This window comes from Ornithodoros turicata, chromosome 3, assembly GCF_037126465.1.
Source record: "Ornithodoros turicata isolate Travis chromosome 3, ASM3712646v1, whole genome shotgun sequence".
In the NCBI taxonomy this organism is placed as follows: domain Eukaryota; kingdom Metazoa; phylum Arthropoda; class Arachnida; order Ixodida; family Argasidae; genus Ornithodoros; species Ornithodoros turicata.
In genome coordinates, this window is record NC_088203.1 from 103,158,402 (window position 1) to 103,185,535 (window position 27,134).

The 27,134-nt window shown below is 46.0% G+C and overlaps 1 protein-coding gene and 1 long non-coding RNA gene across 2 annotated transcripts in view; one reads left to right on the plus strand and one right to left on the minus strand.

The window, feature by feature from the left end:
- The window catches only part of LOC135389047 (follistatin-like), a 51,685-nt gene that overhangs the window by 2,947 nt on the left and 21,604 nt on the right, over positions 1–27,134 (plus strand). The window contains exon 2 of the mRNA XM_064618995.1: positions 21,079–21,267. Coding sequence (XP_064475065.1) covers positions 21,079–21,267 — 189 coding nt within the window. The remainder of the gene's footprint in view (positions 1–21,078; positions 21,268–27,134) is intronic.
- LOC135389048 (uncharacterized) overlaps positions 8,438–27,134 on the minus strand; it is a 59,734-nt gene continuing 41,037 nt past the window's right edge. Inside the window, exons 2-3 of the long non-coding RNA XR_010421564.1 lie at positions 12,462–12,569; positions 8,438–8,856 (exon numbers count right to left, since the gene is read on the minus strand). This is a non-coding gene — a long non-coding RNA (uncharacterized LOC135389048). The remainder of the gene's footprint in view (positions 8,857–12,461; positions 12,570–27,134) is intronic.

Genomic DNA, 27,134 nt, shown 5'->3' on the forward strand with positions numbered 1-27,134 from the left:
GCGGCATGTAGGTCCCGATCAACAATATCTATTATCCTCTCCAAAGGGGAAAGCCCCTGTCCCATCTACAATGACGTCACGATGTCCCATCAAGGGCCCTCATGAAAGAAGTGGATCCCGATTTACCCAGTCGGCTGCCTCGTAACTTTTCGTCCATTATACACAGGCTCCGCCTCCTTCCCCCCCCCCCCCCTATTTAAACACAGGCTTGGTCGCTCTGACACAATGTTGTGCTCCAGGTGTGCCGTGCTAGCATCCAGCACGTGATCGTGGACGGTGTCCTCTTCAGGGGGGGGGGGGATATATTTATTAGACGAAAAGGAAAAAAAAACGGGGAAAGGTCAGCCAAACGGGACGTCGGCTTGCTATTCCAGAAATAAGAAATAATAATAAATAAATAAAAAGAAAAGATAAGAATTAAAGAAAGAAAGAAATAGGAAGGAATAAGAAAGAATTAAAGGAAGAAAATTAAGAAATAAGAAATAAAGAAAAAGAATTTAGAAATAACGAAAAACTAACAGATGATCAAAGAAGGATGAGGTAGATTAATGACAAAGATGACCAAAAAAAAAAGATGACTAACAAACGGTGAAGGAATGATGAGATGAATCACAGAAGAAGAATGAGATTTCACGACTGAGTTCACAGGCTGTTCATCAGACCTGAATCTCTCAAGAAAGCCAGAACTGCTTTGGTCACAGACCGCTGTGTGTGATCTCGACCTCTTCAGGGTTCAACGAGAAAGGTTGCGAAACCGACTGGAGCCAATCACTGCCACTCCTTTCACTTGGGCGACAGTCCTCGGGCCCTGGACCGACATCCTGCAACACCGTCGTGCCCTGCAGATTTTCCTGGATTTTTTTTTTTTTGCGAGACACCGGCCTCCTTTATGTTCTTTACTCATGATGTGCGGCCTTGCTACCGACTCTATCCCCTCGTCTCGTCATTGTCATTTAAAACACCTCATGCAGTCCCGTCGGCGTTAGGGTAGTGGGCGCAGCTTGGTATTCGATATCCTTGCGCCAGAAAACTCCAAACTCCATTAGGGTAGTGGGCCACAACCGAGGTGGCGCATTTCCTCATTCTTCATCATCAGTGTATTTGTTGTTGTTGGATTATACGGTTCGCTATCTTCGCTATATCTCTATCGCCTGTACTAGCAGCAACAACAACAGATAAATTAATGATGATGAATGAGGAAACTCGCCACATGAGGTGCGGCCCACTACCCCAAGGCACAATGGGCAGGATGAGATGTGTCCTGATGATGAGGTGATGAACGACGCGGAATATAGGGGGTTCATATTCAATGGAATCAGTGGGACATCAACGGAACGCTAGGCGAAAACACACAGAGGTACGCAGGCACATCATATAGGGTAGAGAGGAGACCGGTGTCCCGGAGATGCAAGCAAGATGTAGAAAGATGGATTCCAAACCTCTAAAAAAACAACAACAACAACAAAAATAATAATGATAATGTGATCCACCTAGCGAGCTCTGCAGCTGGAAGACTACGACGCGCGCAATCAACGTTTCAGTTGTAAGTCGTCAATAGTCATAACATTCAATTTCAAACTATATTCCGGCACAGATGCCAATCTACGGTTTAAATTCTAAAAGCTACCACGGTAACGACATTTTTAACCTTTTCTGCGAACTTTAGCGAATATCTGCCTAGAAATTTGATGGTTGGTCGAACCTCGCGAACTAGCGGGTACCCGAAGGTACCCCGAATTACGTGATCGACTGAAACGTTTTCATCGGGAAGAAATGCGTCGATAGTACCTTTTTTTGAGTATGTGTTAGCGCCGCGAAGCAACTGTAGCTACGAGCGGCGTCCAGACGTGGACTTATGGAGAGAGGGCAGCAGGAAGGAGTGGGGGACAGACAGGGGAGTTAGTGTGCGTACTGGGTCTACTTCAGGGGGAACTGTGCGGACATTCGTCTGGAAAGTCTGCCGGAAAACCTAGGGAAAACCTCAGGCAGCACAGCCGGTAGTAGGATTCGAACCTGCCACCTCTCAGCCTTCAGCACAGCAGCAACCAGCATTGTCGATAGTATTTTGAAAGGATATTTTAGTACGGTGTAAACAGTGGCGACTTTTCAAATGAAATCAACAATTTGTTTGACTATTCTCAGGGGAACTGCTATAGAGCAGGAGAGAATGGGTATTTTGTGTTTGAAGTGTGGTAAAAAAAAGAAAAAAAAAGAGATATTTCTTTCTTCTCGTCTACGTAGAGTGTTTCACGTAACTCGAGTCAAACGTAAAATCAACTTAAATGTGGCAGCCGTCGAAAAGCGACGGCAATCGAACTACACAGCTTTCCATCTTGTTGTAAAATAAATGGTGCAATTACGCTACACCACAATGAAATAATGCAGTTTGGTTGGCAGTCGTCTTGCGCAAGTCAAAATGTTTTTATATCGCCCACAATTCTTAATTGAGATAACATATGCATTTCTTTTTTTTTGTGTGTGTGTGAATATCAATTTACCATCCTAGAAAAAGAACAAGCAAATGATAGAGCCCCTCCGGAAATCACGGGATCAATTCCTTTTTCTTTTCTTTTTTTTTGCCATCATGTACATCTTACGTTGTTCTTTAACGTATTTCAAGCCGAAAGAAGAAAAAGAAGGCGTATTTAAAGTTAGTACGTGACACTGCGGATCTAGGTTTCTATAGTGTGCCGCGATAGTGGGCATCCTCAAGCGCACTGTGAAGGAACGCACCGAAGTCCCGGACCTGCGTTGTCACGTGGTAGTTCAAATTTCGCGCGCTTCTTGTCCTGAAAAAAAGAAAAGAGACATTTCTTTTCGGTTTTTATTATTTTGTAAGGTCGCGTCTTACGTTCGTTTGTACGTTTGTTTATTTGCTTGCTTGCTCGTTCTTCTGTTGTTTTTCCCCCTTCTCTGTTTTCTTCTACGACTTGCCTATTTTTTATTGGCTCTAAAATATATATTTAAGAAGCACATACCAGCTCCCGTGGCATAGCGGTTGGGATGATCGCTTTCCACGCAGACACTGGGAGGGGACACGGGTTCGAATCCTGTCGCCGACTGTGCTGTCTGAGGTTTTCCCTAGGTTTTCCGAAGACTTTCCAGACGAATGTCGGCACAGTTCCCCCCTGAAGTCGGCCCAGGACGCATATTAACCCCCCCCCCCCGTCACCCACTCCTTCCTGCTGTCCTCTCCCCATCTGCCCACGCCTGAACGTCGCTCATAGCCACAGTTGCTTCGCGGCGCTAACACGGAATTAAAAAAAAACAAGTATATAATTAATATCAATTATTTTTTTAAGTTCACGTTAGTGCCGCGAAGCAACTGGGGCTATGAGCGACGTTCAGACGTGGGCAGATGGGGACAGGACAGCAGGTATTTCTATCTGTCTATAGAAACGATATAACGATGTGCACAATGAGAGAGGCGTCGGGAAAAGATGTGGATAGCAGGGTTGCAGAGTTGCCACTCCGGGGTTGGAATGATTCCGGAATCATTCCGGAATTATCAGAGCCCGGAATGGAATTGGAATGGAATTGGAATGGAATGGAATGGAATGGAATGGCGGAAAGTGTCCTAGGAATGGAATGGAATGGAATGGAATGGAATGGAATGGCGGAAAGTGTCCTAGGAATGGAATGGAACGGAATGGAATGGCGGAAAGTGTCCTAGGAATGGAATGGAATGGAATGGAATGGCGGAAAGTGTCCTAGGAATGGAATGGAATGGAATTAGGCTTTTTTTTTTCGCAAGCGGAATGGAATTGGAATGGACTGATCTGGACGCCGCACGGTCAAGGGCGAAATAACCTTGTCCTTTTGCTTTTTCCGTGATGGGTAATGTCAATCTCCTCTATAGCACTGCTGGGCTACCCAGCACGGTTTGACCGGTCTCTTTTCTTTTATTGATGGAATTAAAGGAATGGAATGGAATGGGGTTGCCAAGCCATTCCAGGAGTGGGAATTGACCATACCTTTTCATTCAGAGGAATTGAAAGGAATGGAATTATAACAAATACTATCAATTCCTCGGAATGGAATTGGAAGGGAATGGGTAATCCCATTCCGCAAACCTGGTGGATAGTCATAAAAGAATGCGAGGATGACGAGCAATGTACAAGTAAGTAATTGTACTTATAAGCACTTGTAAGTAATCTACAAGTGCACGACAACACCTGAACACGCTAAGCATGCGCATAGCATCTGTAAATATGTCTGTTATACTAAGAGCGGAACAAAACAACAAATGATCAACGCAAGATACAATTAATTCATTGTTTGAGGCAATAAATATAAGTATTGGTAAAAACGGTTCTCCGACCTGCACTGAAAACTCCATCTAGCTTGAGCTACACTGAAAGGGGAAAGACGGCAAGATTACGGATGTTTAGCGCATGATCTTTCGGAGTGCGCGTACCTTTGCATCATTACTTGGGAAGAGCGTTCGTTTAGTTGACGCAGTATACATTTCTCGAAGCAGAATGAGACTGAATGCCTTTGTACGTTGCACGGTTGGTGTGTAGAGAGTTTTAGCAAACCACGTTCCCCCGCACGGTATGTTACCGTCGGCGCGGCCACGCAACTGCGCATGCTCAGACGACGTCAACCGCACGGTATCTCTCCGGAGCTACGCTGGCTAGCCGCCATTACCGGACACACTTACGGTTGGAAAATTTCATCGTGGTTGCGTCGTCTGCTAGTATGACACCCGCTTGAAAGCGTTGTACGATCACCGAATATCTTTTTTTTTTTTCTCAGTGAGGAGCTCGCATATAGGACCCCTATAGAGTCTCCGGCGCATTTGACTTACATTGCGGCAGCAATAAACATTGTCTCAGGCGGGCAAGAACGAAAGAGCAACTTAACCGTTACCCTCTTTTCTTTCGGTAGTCAAGTTTCGAAGAATACACTTCGGGTGCACACATTTGTGAAGCAGCACCCATTCTCGGTCAGGAAAAAAAGCTTAACAGTTATCTGAGAACCCTTTTAATCCTGAAAATGTGGACATGGGTAGAACTTCTTTTGAATGCTCAACTTCTTCTTCTTCATCCTCTAAAAAGATGTCGGGCGTCGGGCAGCGAGCGCGTCTCCGGTTCCCTCCGGTTTGTTAATTCGGGTGCTCATTTCGGAGCAACTTTTTTTGCCAGATCTCGAGCAGTCATGTTCGCTTGGTCAAAATGAAGCAAATCTCGCATGTTCGCGTGGCGCTTTCCGAGCGCTCGGAATTTGCTAGCTAGCACTTTTTTTGCCCGGTCTCAAAACGATCGAGCAGCAGATTGCTCAACTGTATCCGGTGTCGTCACATCCGCACTGCAACGGTGGCGAGTGCCCTCATTGGCCCGCAGGTTGAAATCACGTGGTTTAGCAGACGACAAAACTCGAAGATTTGCGACCGCGACGCCCCTAGCGTGATCCAAGTACCTAAAAACGCTAGATTCCTAGCAATCATGTTTGGGTGGCAACGGTCACGTGATCCAGCTCGGTCGCCGAACTAGCAATTTCCGAGTGCTCGGCCGTTTTGCTACGAAATGACCACCCGAATTCGCTATAAGTCCTCGTGCTGGCGTTCTCTCCGGATACGTTCGGTTCGATTTCACCGTCTTTATTAACGATCGGGAGCTGCCGGGTCGGGATTGCTAAAACTCTCTAAACTCGTGATGGCCATAGTGGCGTATCGAATATAAAAACCCGTTAATGGCAACAGTCCAGTAGTAGGTGAAATATCGTACCAGCGTGTAGACAGTTCCGATTGGTTAACCGGGAGCAACACAAACGGGGTGCAGTCAGTTGGCGTTTCGCTATTCCTTAATCCACATTCTATAAACGGTGCTTTTCGAGCACATACATAAAAAAAAAAAAAAAAAGAAATGCCCGTACGAGCCTATTTTGGTCGTGTTATGATGGGTGTTAACGACGCCATTACCTCTCACTGGCGCGTTGGCAGTGTTGGCCATAAATCTCACTGTGACTGATCGAGGTGATTGGACGAGGGCTTGTTTATAAAACGCTCTCATTGGCCCAGGGAACCGCGACGACGTCGACGGCGTCTTTTGGCAAAACAACGGGGTGAAGCAACTTGGAAGGCCCGATTATTTTTCTTTCCCCCGGGGGAAGTTCATCGCGTTGGATTTGCTTGGCCCTCCTTTTCTGCACTTCCGAGATTCACTGTGGGCTGTGCGCTTGGCCTCTCTGTTCTTCTTAATTTCGCGCGTTAAAAATTGTTTCGCGTGGTTCGCGCGCACGACACTGCTCGCGAATTGCGTGCCAACTTCGTTGAAGAGCGACGTGGAGTAGTGGTTAGGATGGTCGCCGTCCACGACAAGGCTCGGAGGTGACGCGGCTTAGAAACCTTAACACGTCTGAGGTTTTCCCTGGGTTTCCGTGCAGACTTGCGAGCCGAATGTCGGCCCCCGAAGTCTGGCCAGGACGCATACTAGCCCCCTGTCCCCCACTCCATGGCACCAGTTGCGTCGCGCTGCTAACACGGAATTTAAACGAAACGAAAAATAATGAATAGAAAGTTGGAGGGCGACACGCTGTTATTATAACCGGCCAAATGGGCACAACATCTGCCCGTTGGTGGTGACTTTGAGGTCATTCTATAAACATCGGAAGGTCTTACCACGGCTTTTCTTCCTCTCGTTTTGTCTATCTAGACCAGGTAAATGCTGCACACATAACCACGTGCAACCGTGTCCGAGAATTACGTCATACTTTACGAGACGACCTGTCTGACAGGGATCTCGAGAAGAAGGAGAAAAAAATATCGTGTGGTCATCTCTTTCGCCGCGTTCTATTGGCGAATTCGGGTGGTCATTTCGTGGCAACACAGCCCTAACGCTCGGAAATTGCTAGGTCGAGCTGGATCACGTGACCTTGCCGCCCTTTCGTGAGTGCTAGGAATCTAGCGGTTTTAGTTACTTGGATCACGCTAGGGGCATCGCGGTTGCCCGTCTTCGAGTTCTGTCGTCAGCTAAACCACGTGATTTCAACGTGCGGGCCAATGAGGGCACTTGCCACCGTTATAGTGCGGATGTGACGACCCCGGATATATAGTTGGGCACCCCGATGCTCGGTCGTCTTGAGACCGGGCCAAAAAAGTGCTAGCTGCCATATTTCGGGCATTCGGAAAGCACCACGCGAACATGCGGGATTGCTTCGCTTTGACCAAACGAACATGGCTGCTCGGGATCTGCCAAAAAATGTTGCCACGAAATGACCACCCGAATTCGCCATATGGTTCTGTCCGACCACATAACGGAAGGGCTGTTGCTGAAAATATATAAAGTATCCGTATTCGGCGCTTACGTGCATCAATCTTCGGGTACATGTGCAAGGCACATGATTTTGGACATTTTGGAGTTAACTCGTGTTGATTTTAATTGTTTTTTCTGTGTGTTTTTTTTTCTACCGCGTTAACACAGCAGCGCTACTGTGGCCATATAAGCGATGTACAGTGGTCAGTGGAACGAGGGACAGTTGGTGGAAACAGCAGGCTAGGAGTGTTGGAGACATCAGCGGAGTGAGTCTAAGTGGGCGTGCTGTATCTGTTAAAAAACAAACAACAAAAAACATATTTTCCCTGAGTTTGAGTCTAATTCCTGAAAGCCCAAGAAACGTTGTCTTTTTCACGTATACGCGAGCGAGCTTGCATCACCCCATGTATACCTAGTTCTTCCTGTATCTACTCTGCGTGTGTGCCGTGAACGCCGCAGAAAAGTGAAGAATGCTCTCGGCAATGTATGTGACTTTTCGAAAATATCCAGTTTCTATTCGTACCCTGGTGGTGCATGCATCAGGGGAAGCAGACAAGGTGAAGCTTTCTACTGCTCATAAGATTGCGTAAGAAGCGCTTCGCCCGTCAGGAACTAACAGGCGCGCTACAACCTTACAACGAAACTCAACTGCTTTTTTTTTCTCTCTCTCTCACTCTCTCTCCGGGGGTTAATTGATGGGACGTCCCTGACCGCGTGATATCCCGCTTTTTTAATCTTTCTCTCTATATGACTTTTTTACAGCTTTTCCCGCGTAGAATGTGTTCCGTTTCAGGCACTTGGCAATAAATATCCCATTCCGTCTCTCTTTTTCTCTAACCCTTTGAACCTCGCCGTGTACACTAGAGAGTTCGTCCACCGAAGGCGCCGTAATACGCATAAAATGTAGACAAAGAAAACGAGGGGATTATAATCGAGGCAGAGTCGATTAGAAAGCGCGTATAATGTGATATTCCTACGCCTTGGGAATTTTTCCCGTGCTCTAGCTGTATAGATGGGTGGAGTGCGGAGGGACTTTGATAAATACGGTAGTCTTACGGCTTGCCGGTGTGGTTTTCTCTCTGGCCTGTGTTCTTTTTCCTTTTTCTTTTTCTTTTCTTCATTAGCATTATTATTATTAGTTTGTTGCGGCTGTTATTATTTATGGCTATTTTGGTCGGCACATAGCATCGTGGGGCCTGTTCGAGCGCTGAAGGTGATACCCTAATACGATGCGGGGAATGCGCCCTGCCTTGAAGTGTGGAATATGAACAGGATGGTGGTGGCGCTCGTGCGCTATTCGGTTAAACAACAACAACGGCAATAAATAACGTAAAGAACGGGTTCCCTTCGGGTCGAATTGCCCCGGCATGTCAATGCGCTAAGTATTCTAAGACGGTTCGATATCTATAGATCGGAAAGTAATTACGCCATTCAGCTATAGGGGTTAAATCTGAGGACTGTGTTGAAAGCTGCCGAACGCTTGTTTGGTTCGGTCAAAGGTCGGGGGTCGGTTACTCCTGCAGGAATTGGTGACGTTTGGCTCGTGGATGCCTGGAGATGCTCCCGATGCTGTCGGCAGGACAGTAAGATATGTTATGCGCTGCGAAAAAAAAAAAAAATGTGGCGTCACAACTCCTTCAGGGGAGTAAAGCAGCTTGTCCCTGAGAACACTCTCTTTGAGCGTAAAATTTATACCCTCCAAATGGAGTAGCACTTTACTATATTCTCAAGGAGTAACTATGACTCCAGTTACAGGTGTCAGGCTGACACCATTAAACGGGTTCATGTCATAACTTCTGCACATGCTCTGGAATCTTCCATTGTATTTCTTGCAGTTTGCTTTTTGCGTGTGTGCATATTCGCGGTAAACGGCCGGAATAAATAATTATAGAAATTTGCTAGTCAGAAGGTCACATGCCAGGCGACGCCCTCCCTTCACGAACTGAGAACTGAACTGAACTGAACTGAGAACAGAATAGCTGGACTGTGGTACACGTGTTTATAATCTCCGAAAAATCTCCGCGCGAGAAGCAGCACGTTGTCACTCGCAACTTGTTGATTAAAATTTTGACAGGAATGGGGAGTAACTATGTACAGCGAGGGAGTTACTTGGCAAATTCAGAGAGTGAGAGGGAGTAACTCACTGACAGGGGAGTAAAAATGGAATAAAAGTGTCCTTTCTCAGAGTGTGCGTTGTCAACAGACCCACACATTCCGCAGTTAGAGGAGTTCGCCCTTCAAAGCAAGCATTCCACTGGGCGCTATTTTTCCTATTCCGGACTAAAGTAAAGCAAGTCCTTGTTCAACGTTGCTCCAAGCCACACCCATATTCAATTCTGGGACTTTCATCGTCTTATACGGTGATGATGAGGACTCTTTGCGCACGCGCACATGTGTTTCTTTCTACGACAAGACGTTCTTCTGTTGCTGTGTTGTTCACTTCGAGTAACCGCACGCCGCCAACATTACGTCACAGGCGGCAAAAGAATTACTGACGAGCTTATACGAAGGCATTTTAAAGGCCACATGGTAAACAAAATGCGAGCCACTGACGAGCGTTGCAACTCGATCGTAAACTTGCTGTCGTAAAACGGTCAATAAACGCAACATGCCAATTAACCGGGCGCTTCTTACAACGTGAACGAGTATTTATGTTTACTACTCCCTCTCACCGATTATGACGTTTTAATGGATTTCCTTTCATTGCTCGCGACGTATGCATGTTTGTGTTCTTTTGTGGAGGTCATTACGGAACCTTCCTGCATTTTCTTCGTCCGACAAAATTACTGCCTCTGTCTTTTGACGCGAAAATTTTGATAATCGTGAATACTTGGAAATCCACGACACAAGGCGCTCCATAGGATCACTAGTCACATCGGCATTGCTGGGAATGACGCAGCTGATCGAGGAAGCACTCCACACGCGCATGCGCGAGACATATTTTCTGAGCGCAGATGCGAAGCGCGGTATTTTTTTGTAACTTGCAGCAGTGCCTAACTATAAAGCAAATGGATGCCCACGTAATATCGCTTACAGCCTGGACATCCCTTAATCCCTTAATATCCCTGGTTTTCTTTTAAATAATCAATCAATCAATCGCTTACAGCTTTCCATGAGCACAGGAAGCACTACTTTATCTTTTTAAAAGTGTCTTTTTAATATGCCAGATTGGTTTAACAACCTCATTGACGTGTTCAACGCGTGAAGCGCAAAGGACTGAATTTTACATGTTCTCACAGCGCCACGGACTTTTTAGCCGGGTACCGCTGATCGCTCCGGGGTGTTGACCCCACTTAAAGTAAGGTACTACATCTTCATACATTTTCATCGTACGATAACCTCGTTGGCGCGTTTTGCTCCTTTATGTGAGTTTATGATAGAAGCTAGCACACTCTTTTTTTTAAATTCCGTGTCAGCGCTGTGATGCAACTGCGGCTACGAGCGGCGTACAGATGTGGACAGATGGAGAGAGGACAGCAGGAAGAAGTGGGGGACAAGGGGGTTAGTATGGCGTCCTGGGCAGACTTCAGGGGGAACTGACCACGCGTCACTCCCCATAGTCTCCCCATGTGCCACTGTACCACGGGAGCTGGTGTGAGATCCACACTAGCCTCTATGTAGTTAGCTCGTCAGTATCAGAAGGCTTCCCCCCCCCCCCCTCAGCTGTTGGATGTGCGCGCAGCACTGAGAACTTGTGAAAACGAGAAGCGAGCCACTGCCAACCCTGGCAATCAACGGAAGCGGCTGGCTGAGAAGAAAGTCCCGCAATTTTTAACTCGGAAGCCGAACGCCAAACATTCTTCGGTGCGCACAAAAACAAACTTCTGCCAACCATAACAGATTGCAATGCCAAAAGCAGCAGGTTCAAAGACGTCTCCACGGAGCCTGCGGGGAGTGGTACGAAACAAGTACATATATATCAGAAGCAGTATCAGGGACGGTAGCGGTGGATTTTAGCGTACGCGCTTGCGCGTGGAATGAGCGAACGGTCCGTTGAACTGTTGTTCAGAGCTCGCTCGCGCGCGTGCGGAAGTCTCCTTGGCAAGGCCGGACTGGCTGCCAAAAATGCCGGCTGTTTCGCAACAGACGGTCGAACAACGACAAAAGACGTTGCTGCTACGGGTATTCATGACGTACTTTGGCGCCATCCGCACAATTTGTAGCCTTGTTGCCTATACGGCACCCATGAATAACACCACACTCTAAAAGCAGAGCTTTACCGCGTAGCGCGCTCCTAGCCAACCTTAACCTCAAATGACAACGTTCTCTCCCTTGATTTGATGAAAATAGGGGCGTACACCATTTTTTATGGCAATTATGAACTGCATAACGCCACAAAAATGGCGTACGCCCCTCGTTTTCAGCAAATTAGGGGAAAGCGACGTCACTCTGTATGATAGTTGGCTAGCAGCGTGCTATGTGGTGAAGTTCATTTTTAAGATCTTCTTCCATCTTCCCCACGCCAGGCCTGGTATACTGACGGACGTCCTCTTCCCCGAAGGTTCTTGTGCGGAACGACTTTCAAAAACTCGCGGCCTCGTGCGCTTTCTCCAAGCAACGGGCCTAGCGGAGAGACCACTCTAGTGCACCCCTCACCTACAGTGTGCTTCCGTCCCATCAGTACCGGTCATCCTGCTTCTACATCACTTTGAAGTCCTCAACTCCCCTTTCTCCCACCTTCTTTTCCTTTTTTTTGGCTATAGTCGTGACGATACCCACTTGAGTGCGGCCAACAACGGCAAGCTACCTCGACACCCCCCCCCCCCCCCCCTCATTTTTAAGAGAGCATGAATAAAACCAGGGCCATGAATAACAGAATATTCTCCGAACCGCGTGTTCATTACGAGCGACATCCTCACGGAATATTCTAGAGGAAGAAAAAGGCAAAAAGGGGCTGTTCACGTTCCGGAAGTTGCGCACCGTCCTACGTTGCGCATTCTCACGCGGCGCCAGTATACCGGAAGTGACGTCCTGCCCACGTAGCAGACGTCACCTTCGGCCCTGTCGTCTGCAAAGGAATATCTTGCGGCTGAGCTGCAGGACATTCCCAATGGTTAGAAGAACATGAAAGGGTATGGCGTTGAGCGCGCACGCTCATGTGGCAGCAGGGAATTTATGCCGTTTCGCGCATCTTCCGCTGAAGTATTCCAGAGAATGTCGCTCGAGTGTGTAGACGGTTATCTCTAAGCGGTAAAATTAACTTACTTGTCGTCAGGGCCGTTCCGACGGGGGGGAGCTATGGGTTGTCCAATAAAGAGAGGCCCAAGAGGATGTTTGCGCTCAGCAGTGCTTATGGACTCTCCCTGGGTGTACCTGGAAATGGAGTGATCGAAATCCCCGTTGCAAAATAAACTACTGTACATAAATGTTATCTGACGATAAAATGCACCGTCGCGCGCGGGAGACTGCCAACGGCGAACTGAGGCTACATGTGAGACTACTGAGATAACAGTGAAAGGGCGTAGATTAGCTGGTTCATAATGATGTACAAATGCAAACACCGAACTTGGGCTGTAACGCAATAATTAATTAATTAATTAATTAGCCAACGTGCTGTTTTCCGTCGTGTCCGCCCTGCCAGGCATAACGGCCGCTACTAATGTGGCCTTCGTTCGTTAATGCGACTCGGACAGACGTCGGAAAAGCCGTGAATTCGAATGATTAAATAGTGATGCCGCGTTTTGAAACACGGCATGCCATCTTACGAAGCAATCGGTGATTCTCCTTGATCTTCCTTGTCTCGAGAACGTGAATTTAGAGATCGCGGATTTCGCAACTCGGAATATCGAGGTCCTCCTCTCTCACTATCCCAGAGTTTAACGGAAGGGAGAGGGGGCGCTTAATAGAGAGTTTTAGTGTATCGTACGCTATCGCCTTTGCGTACGTAGGGGATAGCGTAGTGGTTCTGCGCAGTGCGCGAAGCTCTCTATGTTTTGCGCGTGCGCATAACCACCAACGCTATTCCTTACGTACGCAAAGGCGATAGCGTACGATCCACTAAAACTCACTAATGTTTCACCTTCCCCATACGGGAGCTCGCCCTGAAACGTTTAATTCGTCCAATTCAACGCCTTAAATTGGGCGAATTTTCCATTTCCAATGCATCGTATAAGTGTCAGTTCATCGCGTAAGTGTCAGAGTATCGATGGGTCCATGTGGACCATCATCATTCTAAGGGACGGGTTGCTCCGCGGTGATGGGCCAATGAGAAAGCAGGAAAGTGTAAAGCAGACGGGTAGTATTTTCGGGGGAAGGAATCGGAAGTATGTACAGTATTCTAAACGAATGCCCCACGCGCCGCGAATGCTTTTTGTTAAACACGATGCCACCAATAATCGGCATAAATAAAGTCTGCATTATTCCCAGCAGATATAGAGCCCAGTTTCCGACGACACCCAACCATCAGAGGCAGCCCGTTACGCAAGGGCGCTGTTAACTAACTCTAACCTCTAGTCTAGAGGACGGAATGCCTGATGACGCACTTGTCTGTTCGGGACAGACAGCGTGGGGCATACTTCCGCAGGGGATGCCGAAAAGAGACGACTGAGGGGGAAATTATTTCTGGTGCCGAAGGACGTCGGCGGGCTCAGGTGGTGCCCTTGCGGTACACACTTCTCTACAAGGTGCTCCATTGCCCCCTCCAGGCGAGGCTTTCTGCCCGTACGGCTGACAGGCACGGGACAGGCCAACACGCCCAATCCTATTTCGCCGAATGTAGCTAAGCTGATTGTGTGTGTGGGCCCAAGCAGCACAACGTACTGAAAGTCGAGTGCAATAGGGGTGGACGGTATGTGTCTTATCGATGTTCCTTAGTTTCACGAGTCTGTTCAAGGCCTTCCACCTACCCGTCCACCCCTATTGCACCCGACTTTCAGTACATTTTGCCGCTTGGGGGGCATAAGGCAGTGAAACACAAAAGGACAGACGGACGGACGGACGGACGTGGTGGTGACGAGGGTTGTAAATGTGCGTATACAACACGTGTGCATCAGAACGTCCAGTTGCACACTTGGAATAAGGAGTAATAGTTGATCATAAGACTACCTTTACTTTTACCTACTTTTACTACCTTTACCTACTAAAACTAGTCCTTTTCATTGTGAGTCATCATCATCATCACCACCACCGTCGTGGTAGCAACGCGTGTCTTTGAGTTCATTGGGCGTGAATTTGGATCCTTGTTCATGACATCTCGTCTGGCTAAAGGGGGACGCCAATCACCGGCCACCCATCAGTGAGCGCCAGGGTCACGTCGTCTTCGCGTGAAAGAATGCTGGATATCTTCGGCAAGTTCGGGAATAGCAGGAGGTTTCCTAAATAGGAAAGGAATAACAGCATGACAGATATTTTCTGACAGCTCCGATCGGTTATGAACATAGAAGTCATAGGTTCTGGGTCACTATATCGTTTATGGGGATGGTCCTATCGCGGCGTTGTAACTGGAGATATTTCGAGGCTGCTATCAGAACGATAACGTATAAGCTATGACGGCAGTGAAAACAGTCGTGTTCCGAGAACAATGGACTCGGCGAATTTGAAATCGTGTAGGTCATTCAGTATATTGGGACGAAACCTGGAAGGCATTCGGTAGATGGCAAAAAAAAAAAAAAAAAGGAAGAAGAAGAAAGAAAGAAACTTCCTGTAGCGGCACCTGGCCAAGAGGTCGACACCACTTTTCATCGTAGAGCGCGCGCGCGCAGCGGAATTTAATTTAGCTCAGTAAAAGCTAGATCTCGTCAAGATGCCGCATTAGTTCATCGAATGCGCCCCGATGTTGCTTTTACAGCGCAGTGGCGTTACCGCTTGAGACCAGTTGACTCTCCCCAATGCAGTCACTGCGGTGCTGTAGAAGATCTAGAGCACATCACCTTCTTCTCCATTGCCCACACCATCAACCTCTCTCTCACAAAAATTGCTTTGTCCCTGGCCACATCCAACTCACCAACGCTCTGCCCTCAAAAGCTCTCTTCACCTTTCTGGACACCCATAGGACTTCGATCCTTATTGTGAAGGGGCTCATTATTTCATTCCCCACATCACCACCACACTCTAAGAAAAAAAGGAGTACTTTTACTCCTTTTGGGGAGTAATTGCATTGCCACAAAAAATAGTCCCTTTCGGGAGTAAATGCACGGGAGTAAATGAATGTCACAGAGTGAAGACCGCATTTCACGCGCTGTTGTAAGAGTCCCAGGTACATAATTGGTGCGCATGCATGGATATACTTTGAAGCAAACCGTCAACCGTGATATATCGAGTGATATAAAATCTTGCGCCATACTAGGGCACAATTTGCGAAGAAAAATGCGCTAACTGTTTCTTACTCTGTGTGGCTGGAAAATTGCTACGTTGTCTGAGTTATACAGCCTTATGTCGTTCAAATTGACCAAGGGTACATATTTAGGTAGACTGTCGCATTCAGGAGACCAATCGCGAAGTTTAGTGACAATTTGTAGTCCTGGGGAGTAAATGTCGGGACTAAATGTTGGGTTAGGGGACTAAAATGGGGAGTAATTGCAGACTAGGGGAGTAGAAGCTGCAATTACTCCCCGTTTTACTCCTTTTTTTCTTAGAGTGCAGCAGTGGGGTAGAGTATCGCCCCTGGCGATGAAACTCCCCATTCCTCATCACCCAATAAAGTTGTTGTTGTAGGGGATAGCGTAGTGGTTCTGCTCAACGCGCGAAGCTCTCTGTATGTTTTGCGTGTGCGCAGAAGAACTATACGCTACGTGTGGCTGGCTACGTGTCAGCTACTTAGCCATCAGGAGCCGCAGGTGGTGGCAGATCAGTCGAGAATATAGATCACTGCCGCTCGACGAATTGAGCATTATTTCCCACCAAACGTCGCGCGGAGCCGTTTTACCGTAATTTTGCTAGAAAATTCATCAATTCCTTTCCCTATCACATGTGTATAACTACTTGCGCACTCTAAGAAGAAAAAAAAAGAGTAAAACGGGGAGTAATTACAGCTTCTACTCCCCTAGTCTGCCAATTACTCCCCATTTTAGTCCCCTAACCCAACATTTAGGCCCGACATTTACTCCCCAGGACTGCAAATTGTCACTAAACTTCGCGAATGGTCTCCTGAATGCGACAGTCTACGTAAATATGTGCCCCTGGTCAATTTGATGGCATAAGGCTGTATAACTCAGACAACGTAGCAGTTTTCCAGCCACACAGAGTAAGTAACAGTTAGCGCATCTTTCTTCGCAAATTGTGCCCTAGTATGGCGCAAGATTTTATATCACTCGATATATCACGGTTGACGGTATGCTTCAAAGTATTTTCATGCATGCGCACCAATTATGTACCTGAGACTCTTACAACAGCGCGTGAAATGCGGTCTTCACTCTGTGACATTCATTTACTCCCGTGCATTTACTCCAGAAAGAGACTATTTTTTGCGGCAATGCAATTACTCCCCAAAAGAAGTAAAAATACTCCTTTTTTTCTCAGAGTGTGTTGGGTTTACAAGCACCTTACCTTTGCAGGTACCTTTAATGTGCCTAGCTCCAATCGCGAAATTAAGAGCTGACCGATATAAAAATAAAGCAGAAGGCGATTCTTATCTTTGGCAAACTGGAATCTGGTTGGATAAATTTAGACCGCAGGTAATTTGGCGCTCGGTGTCGCCGTTATCCAAAAACGATAAGATTACTCCTCCCAGCTCGGCTCACTCTAAAAATATTTCGGATGCGAGACGTCCCGCCAGGTTAGGTTGGAGTTTGCGCAGGAATAATAAACGCTTCCCGTTCCTCGACATTTCGTCACCCGTCTAGAAACTAGACAAAACAAAAACCTCGGGGGAAATGTTGGCGGCGTGTCCGCCTACGTATCCCCCAAGGTGGTAGGGTCGAACTTAATCAAGCTACGGCTGTAAGTTAATGGGAGGAGACAAGTTGCTTGGACACGCCATCTTCCGCGAGTGGCGCGTAATTAATTAATTAAAATTAATCAGTATTTAAATACACAATTCAGTTGAGGTATACACTCTAAGAAAAAAAGGAGTACTTTTACTCCTTTTGGGGACTAAATGCATTGGCACAAAAAAATAGTCCCTTTCGGGAGTAAATGCGCGGGAGTAAATGAATGTCACAGAGTGGAGACCGCATTTCAGGCGCTGTTGTAAGAGTCCCAGGTACATAATTGGTGCGCATGCATGAAAATACTTTGAAGCAAACCGTCAACCGTGATATATCGAGTGATATAAGCTCTTGCGCCATACTAGGGCACAATTTGCGAAGAAAGATGCGCTAACTGTTTCTTACTCTGTGTGGCTGGAAAATTGCTACGTTGTCTGAGTTATACAGCATTATGTCGTTCAGATTGACAAAGGGCACATATTTACGTAGACTGTCGCATTCAAGATACCATTCTCGAAGTTTAGTGACAATTTGCAGTCCTGGGGAGTAAACGTCGGGACTAAATGTCGGGTTAGGGGACTAAAATGGGGAGTAATTGCAGACTAGGGGAGTAGAAGCTGCAATTACTCCCCGTTTTACTCCTTTTTTTCTTAGAGTGTAGCTCCGTCAGATTCCAGTACCCATCACCCCGCTTTGCCGCCTTGGTTGCGCGCTGAGATTTGGACCCGGCCTCAGGCGGAGAGAATTAATGTACTTCTGCTTCGCTCATTATTATAGCTTTGGCGACGTAAAACTACGTACTGTGCGTGGTGAGTGCAGGCATCGCAATGGGTGCGCCCACGTTGAGGTCTTGCGTGAAGCTTGTGTGCAGAGAGAGGATTCTAGTATTTTGTATATGAGAAGGAGAGAAAGGTAGTTGAAAATGCGTTCTTTTTCTTGGAAGAAATTTTACTTGTCCGAGAGGCACGGAGTTTTTGCGCAAAAACGGGACCGCCTTCGGAAAAGGTGGGGGCCCCGTCGAACTTGCACCCGGTCATAGAGACGAAAGAAAACGCAGAAGGGGGCAGTAGCAGGTATGATATCCGTGTTCGCAAAATTTCTGCCCAACTTTTAAAATCTGCCGCGTTAATCATCTTAATCCCGTAAACTTCCCTCGAAATCATGATTTTGATCGAAGTGCTGCAAGTGACAAAAGTGCCAATATGCGTTATTCACTGCCTGATGAAAAATTTTGCGTTTCGTTAACTCGCATGAAAGTACATCCTTTTGGCCTTTCTCTTCGTCATCTTTGTTTTTTTTTTTGTTCCTTTTTGTTCTTAACAAGGTTAACATTCGCTACCTTATGAATTTACCTATTCCATTCTTTTTACCTTCCCAGTTGTTGTTCTTTAACTTCTTGGAACGGCTCAAGTTTGCGACAATCGTCAAATTGTGCGCGTAAAACACGAACCACCCTCGATGCGAGCATGAGCTATTATTTTGCAATTTGTTCTATCTTATCGATTAAATGTCACAGTTATCAGTGAAATAAATAAATATAGACAGACCGCATCCGTTTTCCCTCAACGACACGCCTCCTCCTCCACGTAAAAACGCAATCAGTTGACGTAAATACGTATTTTCACCTCTTTGCTCCTACTATTAATAATTTTTTTTTCAATTCAATTCAATTTTTATTAGTCTAAGAGTATCATGATTAGAACAGTACCCGCCTAAGCCTTGGCTAATATATAATATTGGCTGTAATAATAATAATAATAATAATAATAATAATAATAATAATAATAATAATAATATTATTATTATTATTATTATATTAATGGTATTGTTATGCTTATTGTTACTAAGTCATTATTACTAACTCATTGTCTATTTCGAGTTGATTAGTTTTTTCAGATGTGTAACTAGAGCCATAAATTAAGGGTGTTGTTATTGCTAAGGTACCTCTATTGTTACTGTTGTTACTTAGTGTCCCACTTGGTTGCCGGGTCCTGCCCACAAACCGTTATGGTTTAGGTGGACCTTATGACATGTACAAATGATTTAACAGATGGTAATAAAAATTCCAATTCCAATTATTAATATTAATATTATTAATATTATTATTATTAACAACAACAATTATAATGTAGTTTTGCGCGCAGGGTCAGTAAGCTTCTCTCTTGGAACATAGCCCGCACGGATGGCAACCGCCGCCTACCTATACGTGTCATGGGTACCGTTGGTGGGGTCCAGAACTGGGGTGTAGAGAGGAGGCCCCCTGATGGGGCGTTGACTGTCTTACGTGAATTTTTGCACTCTTTTGCCTCCCCCCCCCCCTCTCTCTGGGGGTTCGTAACATAAGCTCTGAAGATTCCCTCCCCCCTCTCCTCGTGGAAGCCACTTGCGAGCTTCTATTCCCAAACTTACGAAACGATATTGTTCTCGGAAGACGGCGGGAAGTTATTATTCACCACAGTTCCGTTTCGTCTGCCCTATTTTACGTCTTACCTTGATTTTTTTTTTCGCTCTATCGTTTTTCTTTTTTTTTTCCTTTTGTCTGCGTCCCTGCTTTTTTTTTTATTTTGGTTTTGAAAAGTCGGCTCTCAAAGAAACCGCCAACTTTATAGTTGAAAAAAAAAAAATAACGAAAATAGAAAGAAGGTGGAGGGGTTTCAAAACAGCGCGTGCACATTTTGCAATTCCATGAAAGGTTACGCGTGCACGCGCTATGCATTTGGTGGAAATGTTTCTTAATAATATACGTAATTGACAGTTCAGCAAGTTTTTGTTGAAGTGGGCAAAAGTCAATTCTAAAGTTTTTGACAAAATATACGGGATGCCGACTAAATCGACTGTAGAAAAAGCTTGGGCTAGAGAGCGACACAGTGGTTTCATCCACCAGAGCTTTCCTACATTTATGCTATGCTTCGTGGAATAAATCGAGAAATTCGACTTTTTTTTTGTCCCTGGAGTTGAGTTTTTCGATAATTTGTTCGAGGTTTAAAATGGGTTGAGGTTAAAATCGGACGCGTCCGACTTAAAGCAACATGGCTGCCGTGTAGCGATGCTGCGTATATTAGCGTATGGTTAGGATATTTAATATAACCAAGTAAACTTGTGTAGTACAACTTCAATACAGTTCCAATATAATGTAGCACAAACTAATTACACAAAATTGGCGCATATGCCGCGTATCACGTGTATTAGTACAGCTGTGACGTCACAGCGGTCCAAAATCTCTGCGACGATTTAAATGAACTCACAGGGTGCTCTCAAAAGAAGAAGAAAGAGAACTATAATTTAACAAAAACAACAAAAACAACAATAAATGATGTAGTAGAAGTGATAATGACATGGGATGTCGTATAGCCACATAACCCTACCCCGCTTCACACAGGTGAATATCAGAGGATGAATTAATGGTGAATGGTGGTGAATTTAAATGAGCAGCGAAAGCATGCGGACTTGTGCAACAAAGCGCACAATAAAGTTGTTGTTGTTATTGTTGTTGTTGTGCAACAAACAGCATGCGCCCGGGAACGGTGATGGTAATAGCCGACGTCTATATAGAAAGACTGTTCCATCTACACACCCTCTAGAAAGTCCTTAACTCCTTCAGAGAGCACGTAAGCGAATGAGTGATGTTGACGTCACCACGTGACGTACAGAGTACGTCAAAGCCGCAAGTAGCGCGGCGCCCTCTCTGTAGCAACGAAATTTCAGTGGAAAATGAGCTTCTCGACACGTTGGTGGTACGTCACAGCTATCTGAATTCATGACACCAGGGAAGATGCTTACACGGCTGGTTTATGAGGGCGTTTTGATAAATTAAATTGACCCCACGACGAGACACTGTTGAGCGTCAATATCGCTTTGCATGGTGGTTCCTGACAGATACTGCTTCTTGTTTGGATGGAGTCATGGTGTACGTAACCACCCGACGCTGCTGTCAACTAACCGTGCCTGTACTTTCGCAGGCGGTCTGTGCTGGAGCATGGTGGGGTCTAGTCGCCGATGTACGGAACTTTTGAAGTCGTATGTCAGCCGGGAAGAATGTTGCGCCGACGGCGGCGCGTCGACGGCGTGGAGTCCCGAAGACCTCTCCTCGGGGGACCTCTTCAAGTGGAGGGCTCTCGGTGGCGGGGTGCCCTGCAAATTATGCAAAGGTACTACCAGCTTTGCTTTCTATTACGCAAGTGCAACGAAAGCCAGTGCCTTATTCCGATGTAGGGCCAGCAGAATAGGACGCAGGTTCCGTGTGTCATGTGTGACGTTCCCCTTGTGTATTGTATATATGTACGGGTGTTTCAGAATGGTTCCCCGGCTGAATAGTTCGTAAACAGGTAGCGCTATCAAAAAGCTTCCTTTTCAGTGAGCATCCCTGAGACATCGGTCAAGAACTGAGCAGTGAGCAGCTTATTTGTATACGCTCATTCATAAAATTAAACTTTTAAATTTGACTTCAGACGATCTCGGAACTTCTATTTTACCGACTTCAGCGACTGTAACCAGTCTTTCTTTCGTTGTGCCTAATTAATTAGACGAGACTAATTACGAAATTTTTAACTCTAAATTACTAATTTTACTAAATTTAAAATAAATTTAATTACTAAATTTTAACAAAGACATGTCAGTTGGAAGGTTGCAGAGTGCCTTAGAAACCTCAGACAGAAGTCCCCCCCGCCCAACACGCTTGCTTTAATACCTTCACTCTCGATAAGTAGTTCCTTTTTGTTACTTTCTCTACTTGGGTTGTTTGTTTCTCTCTCTCTCTCTCTCTCTCTCTTGCACCTATTTGTTTATGTAAAAGAAACAAGGTGGAAGCAGTTGCGTTGTAGCCGGCTATTACTGCGCAAGAGACGATTGACATTACGCGGTTTAACTTTTTTTTTTGTTCAGACCTGCCATTTGGGCCTGTTGGTGAATGGCTCAACTCATATGATTAAAAGTGCCAAGAACTGGGACGAACACCACAACGCTTTGTGCTGTGTTGTCCGTCTATATATACATCCTTGTTCATAAGTTCTTAGCGCTTTTAATCACGAATTCAGCTATTATCTATTCCAGAAACGTAATCAAAACATTACATGAAGCACTCGCAGGAATTATGTGTATAGGAACGTGTCCAGGACTTCGTGTCAATTCAAACGTACACACTGAACCATATGTCATTCATGTGTGTGTGTGTGTGTGTGTGTGTGATCAAGAGTGCCATATAGAAAGATCTGTTTACAGTATATAGGGTGCCTGCCTCTTATCTGAGCAGCGTAACAAGCGTGTAACACGAGCGTGACTGCTACATGGATACTTATGCCAAGGTCTCGATAACGCCACCACGATATACAACCATTCCGTTTATGCGTGATATACGCAGAAAGAAAAACAAGGCGTACGTATACACGCGTGGAACACATTGAGACATCGCAAATGATGCATGTTCCGCAAGCGAGAGTATTGTTAACGACGTTTCAAAGGAGAGAGAGAGAGAGAAAAACCACGTTTGACTTTCTCGAAAGTTTTCCTGGAATTCGAGAGAAATTAAAACCAGCGAGTATTTGAAAGAAATACGTAATGACTGATACATAAGGGAAAACTGCATATAATCGTAATCGGGACAAACCAGGCGTCGTCTCGCGGCCATGTGGATATACGGCACAAAGGCAGTATCTCCGCAGCTCACTGCATGCCCCACGAAGTCGTCCCACGATGCGTACAACCCCTCTCCCCCCCTGTCCCCCCATCCCCACCCTTGCCTAGCGGTCAGTCTTGTTGTGCTGTCCGCGTTCGTCCACACCTATACAGCACTCATAGCAACAGTTCATCCGCGTAGAACGAAAAAAAAAGAAAGAAAGAAAGAAAAGAACGAAAGAAAGAAAAGAACGAAAAAAAGAAAGAAAGAAAGAAGAGAACGAAAAAAAGAAAGAAAGAAAAGAACGAAAAAAAAGAATGAAAGAAGAGAACGAAAAAAAAAAAGAAAGAAAGAAAGAAAAGAACGAAAAAAAAAAAGACAGCTTTTAAACTCTTCAAAAAAGGTACGCATCAAGAAAAATTGAATTTCGTTGCGGCGTTTTTAGTGTTGGTTGTGCATTGGAAAATGGTTAATGGTAGATATGGGACCAATTCAGACTTTCCCGAACCCACGGATCTTACGAATCCTTTCTTTAAAGAAGCGCTTAAAAAGCCAAAGAAAAAAGAAAATGCTTCTACTGAAGAGTGTTTCGAAGCAAAATTTGATATCTTTGTTTAATGAAAAACAAATTAAGTAACTCAATACTTCACTTTCAGGAAAAAACACACCCATATACAGGGTGTCCCAGAAAACGTGTCATTGAATTTTAATAAAAAAAAAAAAACTACGCCACATAGAATAATGCGGTCAACGGCATTTGTTCTTACCAGGTTTTTGCCAGCTCCTGATGTGCATGTCATGTAACCTAAGTTTAATTATGTAAATTTTTGCGAACTGAACTCGGAAATTTGCCAAGTAAAGGTCACTTTTTTACCGCACCAATGTGAAGAGCGTGCCGAATTTATTCAAATTAATGATAATTGACAAGAATATTGAGGAGCTATCGTATCGGAAAAAAAATGCCGAAAATCATGCTGTACGGAGCTCGCGCAGGATAGCGCGCGACGAATTTTCCAGCGAAATGATCGTCAGTCCGACGAAAGGAGGTTGGAAACCCAGCCCACCCCGGCATCACAGAAGGAGATAACACAGGCATGGCTTATCGCGTTCGACTCTCGCTGGGATAATGCTTTCCCTCTCCCAATTTTACGAGCTGTTATTTTTTCTACTATCACTCTGTGGGCTGGCTTTGGAACCTCCTTTCGTCGGACTGCGAGCGATTGCGCCCAAAAAGTCATCGCGCGTTATGGTCCGGTGCTCAAAAACGCACGATGTTCTATTTTTCCCGATGGGATAGCTCGTGAATATCACTGTCAATTATCATGAATTTGAGTAAATTCGGCACGCTCTTGATGTTGGTGGGGTAAAAAAGTCCCCTTTACTTGGTAACTTTCCGAGTTCAGTCCGCAAAAACTTACATAATTAAACTTAGGTTACATGACATGCACATCAGGTGGTTGCAAAAACCTAGAAAGAGCAAATGCCGTTGCCCGCATGATCCTAGGTGGCGTAGTTTTTTTTTATTAGAATTCAATGACACGTTTTCTGGGACACCCTGTGCATACTTCTTCCTAAGTGTAATTTATTTAACGCGTTGTTCATCCGACTACAGAGAAATACATAAATTCTCGAGTCTGAATTTCTTCCATAAAAGTAAGAAACGATCGAAAGCAAAACCGTGTCACATTTTAAACTTGTTATGTCGGAGCTTTATGCTGTGGTGCTGGAGCGCCCTGGCCCCCGCAAGCCAAGTAGCTGTATCTCTTCAAGATGCATCTGCACAGAAATCCGGCATGCGTTCCCAGGACGGAGGTTGTAAATTCTGAACGGGAGCCTTTGCGTAACCCCGTCAAGGCGCGTACCGTGTGTGTGTGTGTGGCAACTGCTCTGCTGAGTGCGAAATCTGTTTTGACTCGGTGTTTCCTTTCACGCCAGTTGAATGAGCCTGTTTCGTTTCCGGCCACATCAACGGTGGTTTCAGGAAAGTTGTTTTGGAATGGGGGAAAAACGCGTGACTAGCACGTGCGCAGTGGATGGAGACACAGGGTCGCAATGGACCATCGTTTGGTGGGGAGGAACGAAGAAGCTTTTAATCGGGACCGGCAACACAACGTGTACATTATGTGCTGTTCATCAAAGTGTCACAGCCACTTTAAAGAGGCCCGAGGGATGGAAATTTCCCAGTTGTTGGAGCTTTCCATAGTGTTCAATGGTGAATCTTGACACGTTACATATCCCCACGTTCCAAAAATTGAAAACCCTACAACGAGATGAGAGTTACCCGCGGGGAATTTTGTGTCTGAGTGCTCTTATCACTCAGCGTAGAGAAAATTATTATGACGAACGAGGAAAATAGGAAATGTGACATCCACTCAACGGTCTTCTCCGGTGAACCTCTTCACCATGCAAGCGAGCTCAAGGAAGGAAGGGCAGTATACCTTCGCGTCCCCGCGTTCTCATAGCAACGGGTTGCTTATATGCCGCGTGACTGGGATCGCCTAACACAAAAGAATCGTCACATGTTTATACTTCGCAAACCTTCACGCAAATTTTCGTTTCGGGGTTTCGAAATTTCCACTGGCGAAGAGCAGATGCAACCGCCTTCGTATACATATAGCCCGGCGCGTTCGACAACCTCAGCCGCAGGTTCACCTTGAAGACACCCGACCGTTTGACATCCGCAACCAGGAAACATAAACAACGGCATACGATAGCTGGGACGGTATACAGTGATACAACGGAAGAGGCGGTATCGAGCTCCACCGCAGGGCGACTGGCCGAAATGAAACACCGGCGCCGGATGTCAGAACCTCCTGGAAACGTACTAGCCCTTACGTGCGCAACGACTTGCGTTGCGTTATTCATTCCGCTCAATAAGCATCCTTTTCTGTCTCTTAAAAGAGGATGGCGATGTCGTTTTTGCAGAAAGGAAACTGCGCGCTCGCACTGCGCTAAATTCGGCTCCAGATTATGAAACAATGATTACGCAAAGAAGCTGGTCTCAAAATGTAGGAGTCGCTACACTCCATGGGTTGTTACCTGCAAGCACAGCTCGGCGCGATCATGATCGCAATGCCTTATCAAAGCCTGATGATCGCGATCATGATCGCGCCGAGCTATGCCTGCGTGCTAAAGGGAAGAAGCGAAGAAGCCTACGGCTGGATACACCTTGGTATTGGTATTATTACCCTAAAACGAATCCCAGGTAAATGAAATGTTATGTCAGGAAAGAAACCTCCCCCTAAGAAAGAGATCGGTATATTTCTTTCGTCGTGTCGATTATTCAATTATAAATCAACCGCTCAATATCTATGATGCAGAGATAATCTAATCTCATCTCGAGACAAGCGCTGAGCGTGATCACCCCACGGGAGTTTTGCGCCGACGTAGCCTGTCTTCTGCGATACACAGAGAGAGAGCAATGCAGTGAGAGCGACTGGCGGTGCACGGTGCAGTGCACCCGTGTGCTTCCGCATCGTGACGTCAGGTGACACTGGTGACGTCATGCGTCTGTGGGCGGAGCGAGGAGCCATTCGTCCTTGGCAAGGTCGCTCGCCGGGGGCGCCGACGGTCTTGCTTTGAGTGGCTCCGGGTGGATTGGCGCATTATGGAGTGGAAATGCGGAAACACATCACAGAAAAGCGTGAAATCCGTTGCACGGGATTGAGCTACAAAGCACGCGCTTTTGGCCGCCTGCCGATTTGTTCCTTTGGACCGTCAACGGTAGTATGTGTTTAGTTTTAGTGGATCATGTGTACTCTACGATAACGATAAAGGGAGGTCCCAGGTCCAGTAAATGTATAGATTGGGCGCGTTAGTACAGTTCTCCCGTGACTGGAAGTGCAAAGGGTACACGACAGGCACTCACTTCCAACAAAGCTTTAGTATGCAGTGCAGGAAGCCCTTCCCAAGCAGCACAATGTACTGAAAGTCGAGTGCAATAGGGGTGGACGGTACGCGGAAGGCCTTGAACATACTAGTGGAACTAAAGAACACTGATATGACACATACCGCCCTAGCAGCACAATGTACTGAAAGTCAGGTGCAATAGGGGTGGACGGTATGTGTCTTATCAATGTCTTTAGTTTCACAAGTCTGTTCAAGGCCTTCCGCCTACCCGTCCACCCCTATTGCACTCGACTTTCAGTACATTGTGCTGCTTGGGCGTCCACCCCTATTGCACTCGACTTTCAGTACATTGTGCTGCTTGGGCGTCCACCCCTATTGCACTCGACTTTCAGTACATTGTGCTGCCTGGGTTATTTATACAATTTGTAGCAAAGCCCCCCCCCCCCCCTCTGACATTTATCATTTCCAATCATTTTTTGGTAATCGCAACAGATCTCGTGCTGACACAGTTATCGGAGACCTTGATCATCGCCACCTTCTTATCACATCTGATGA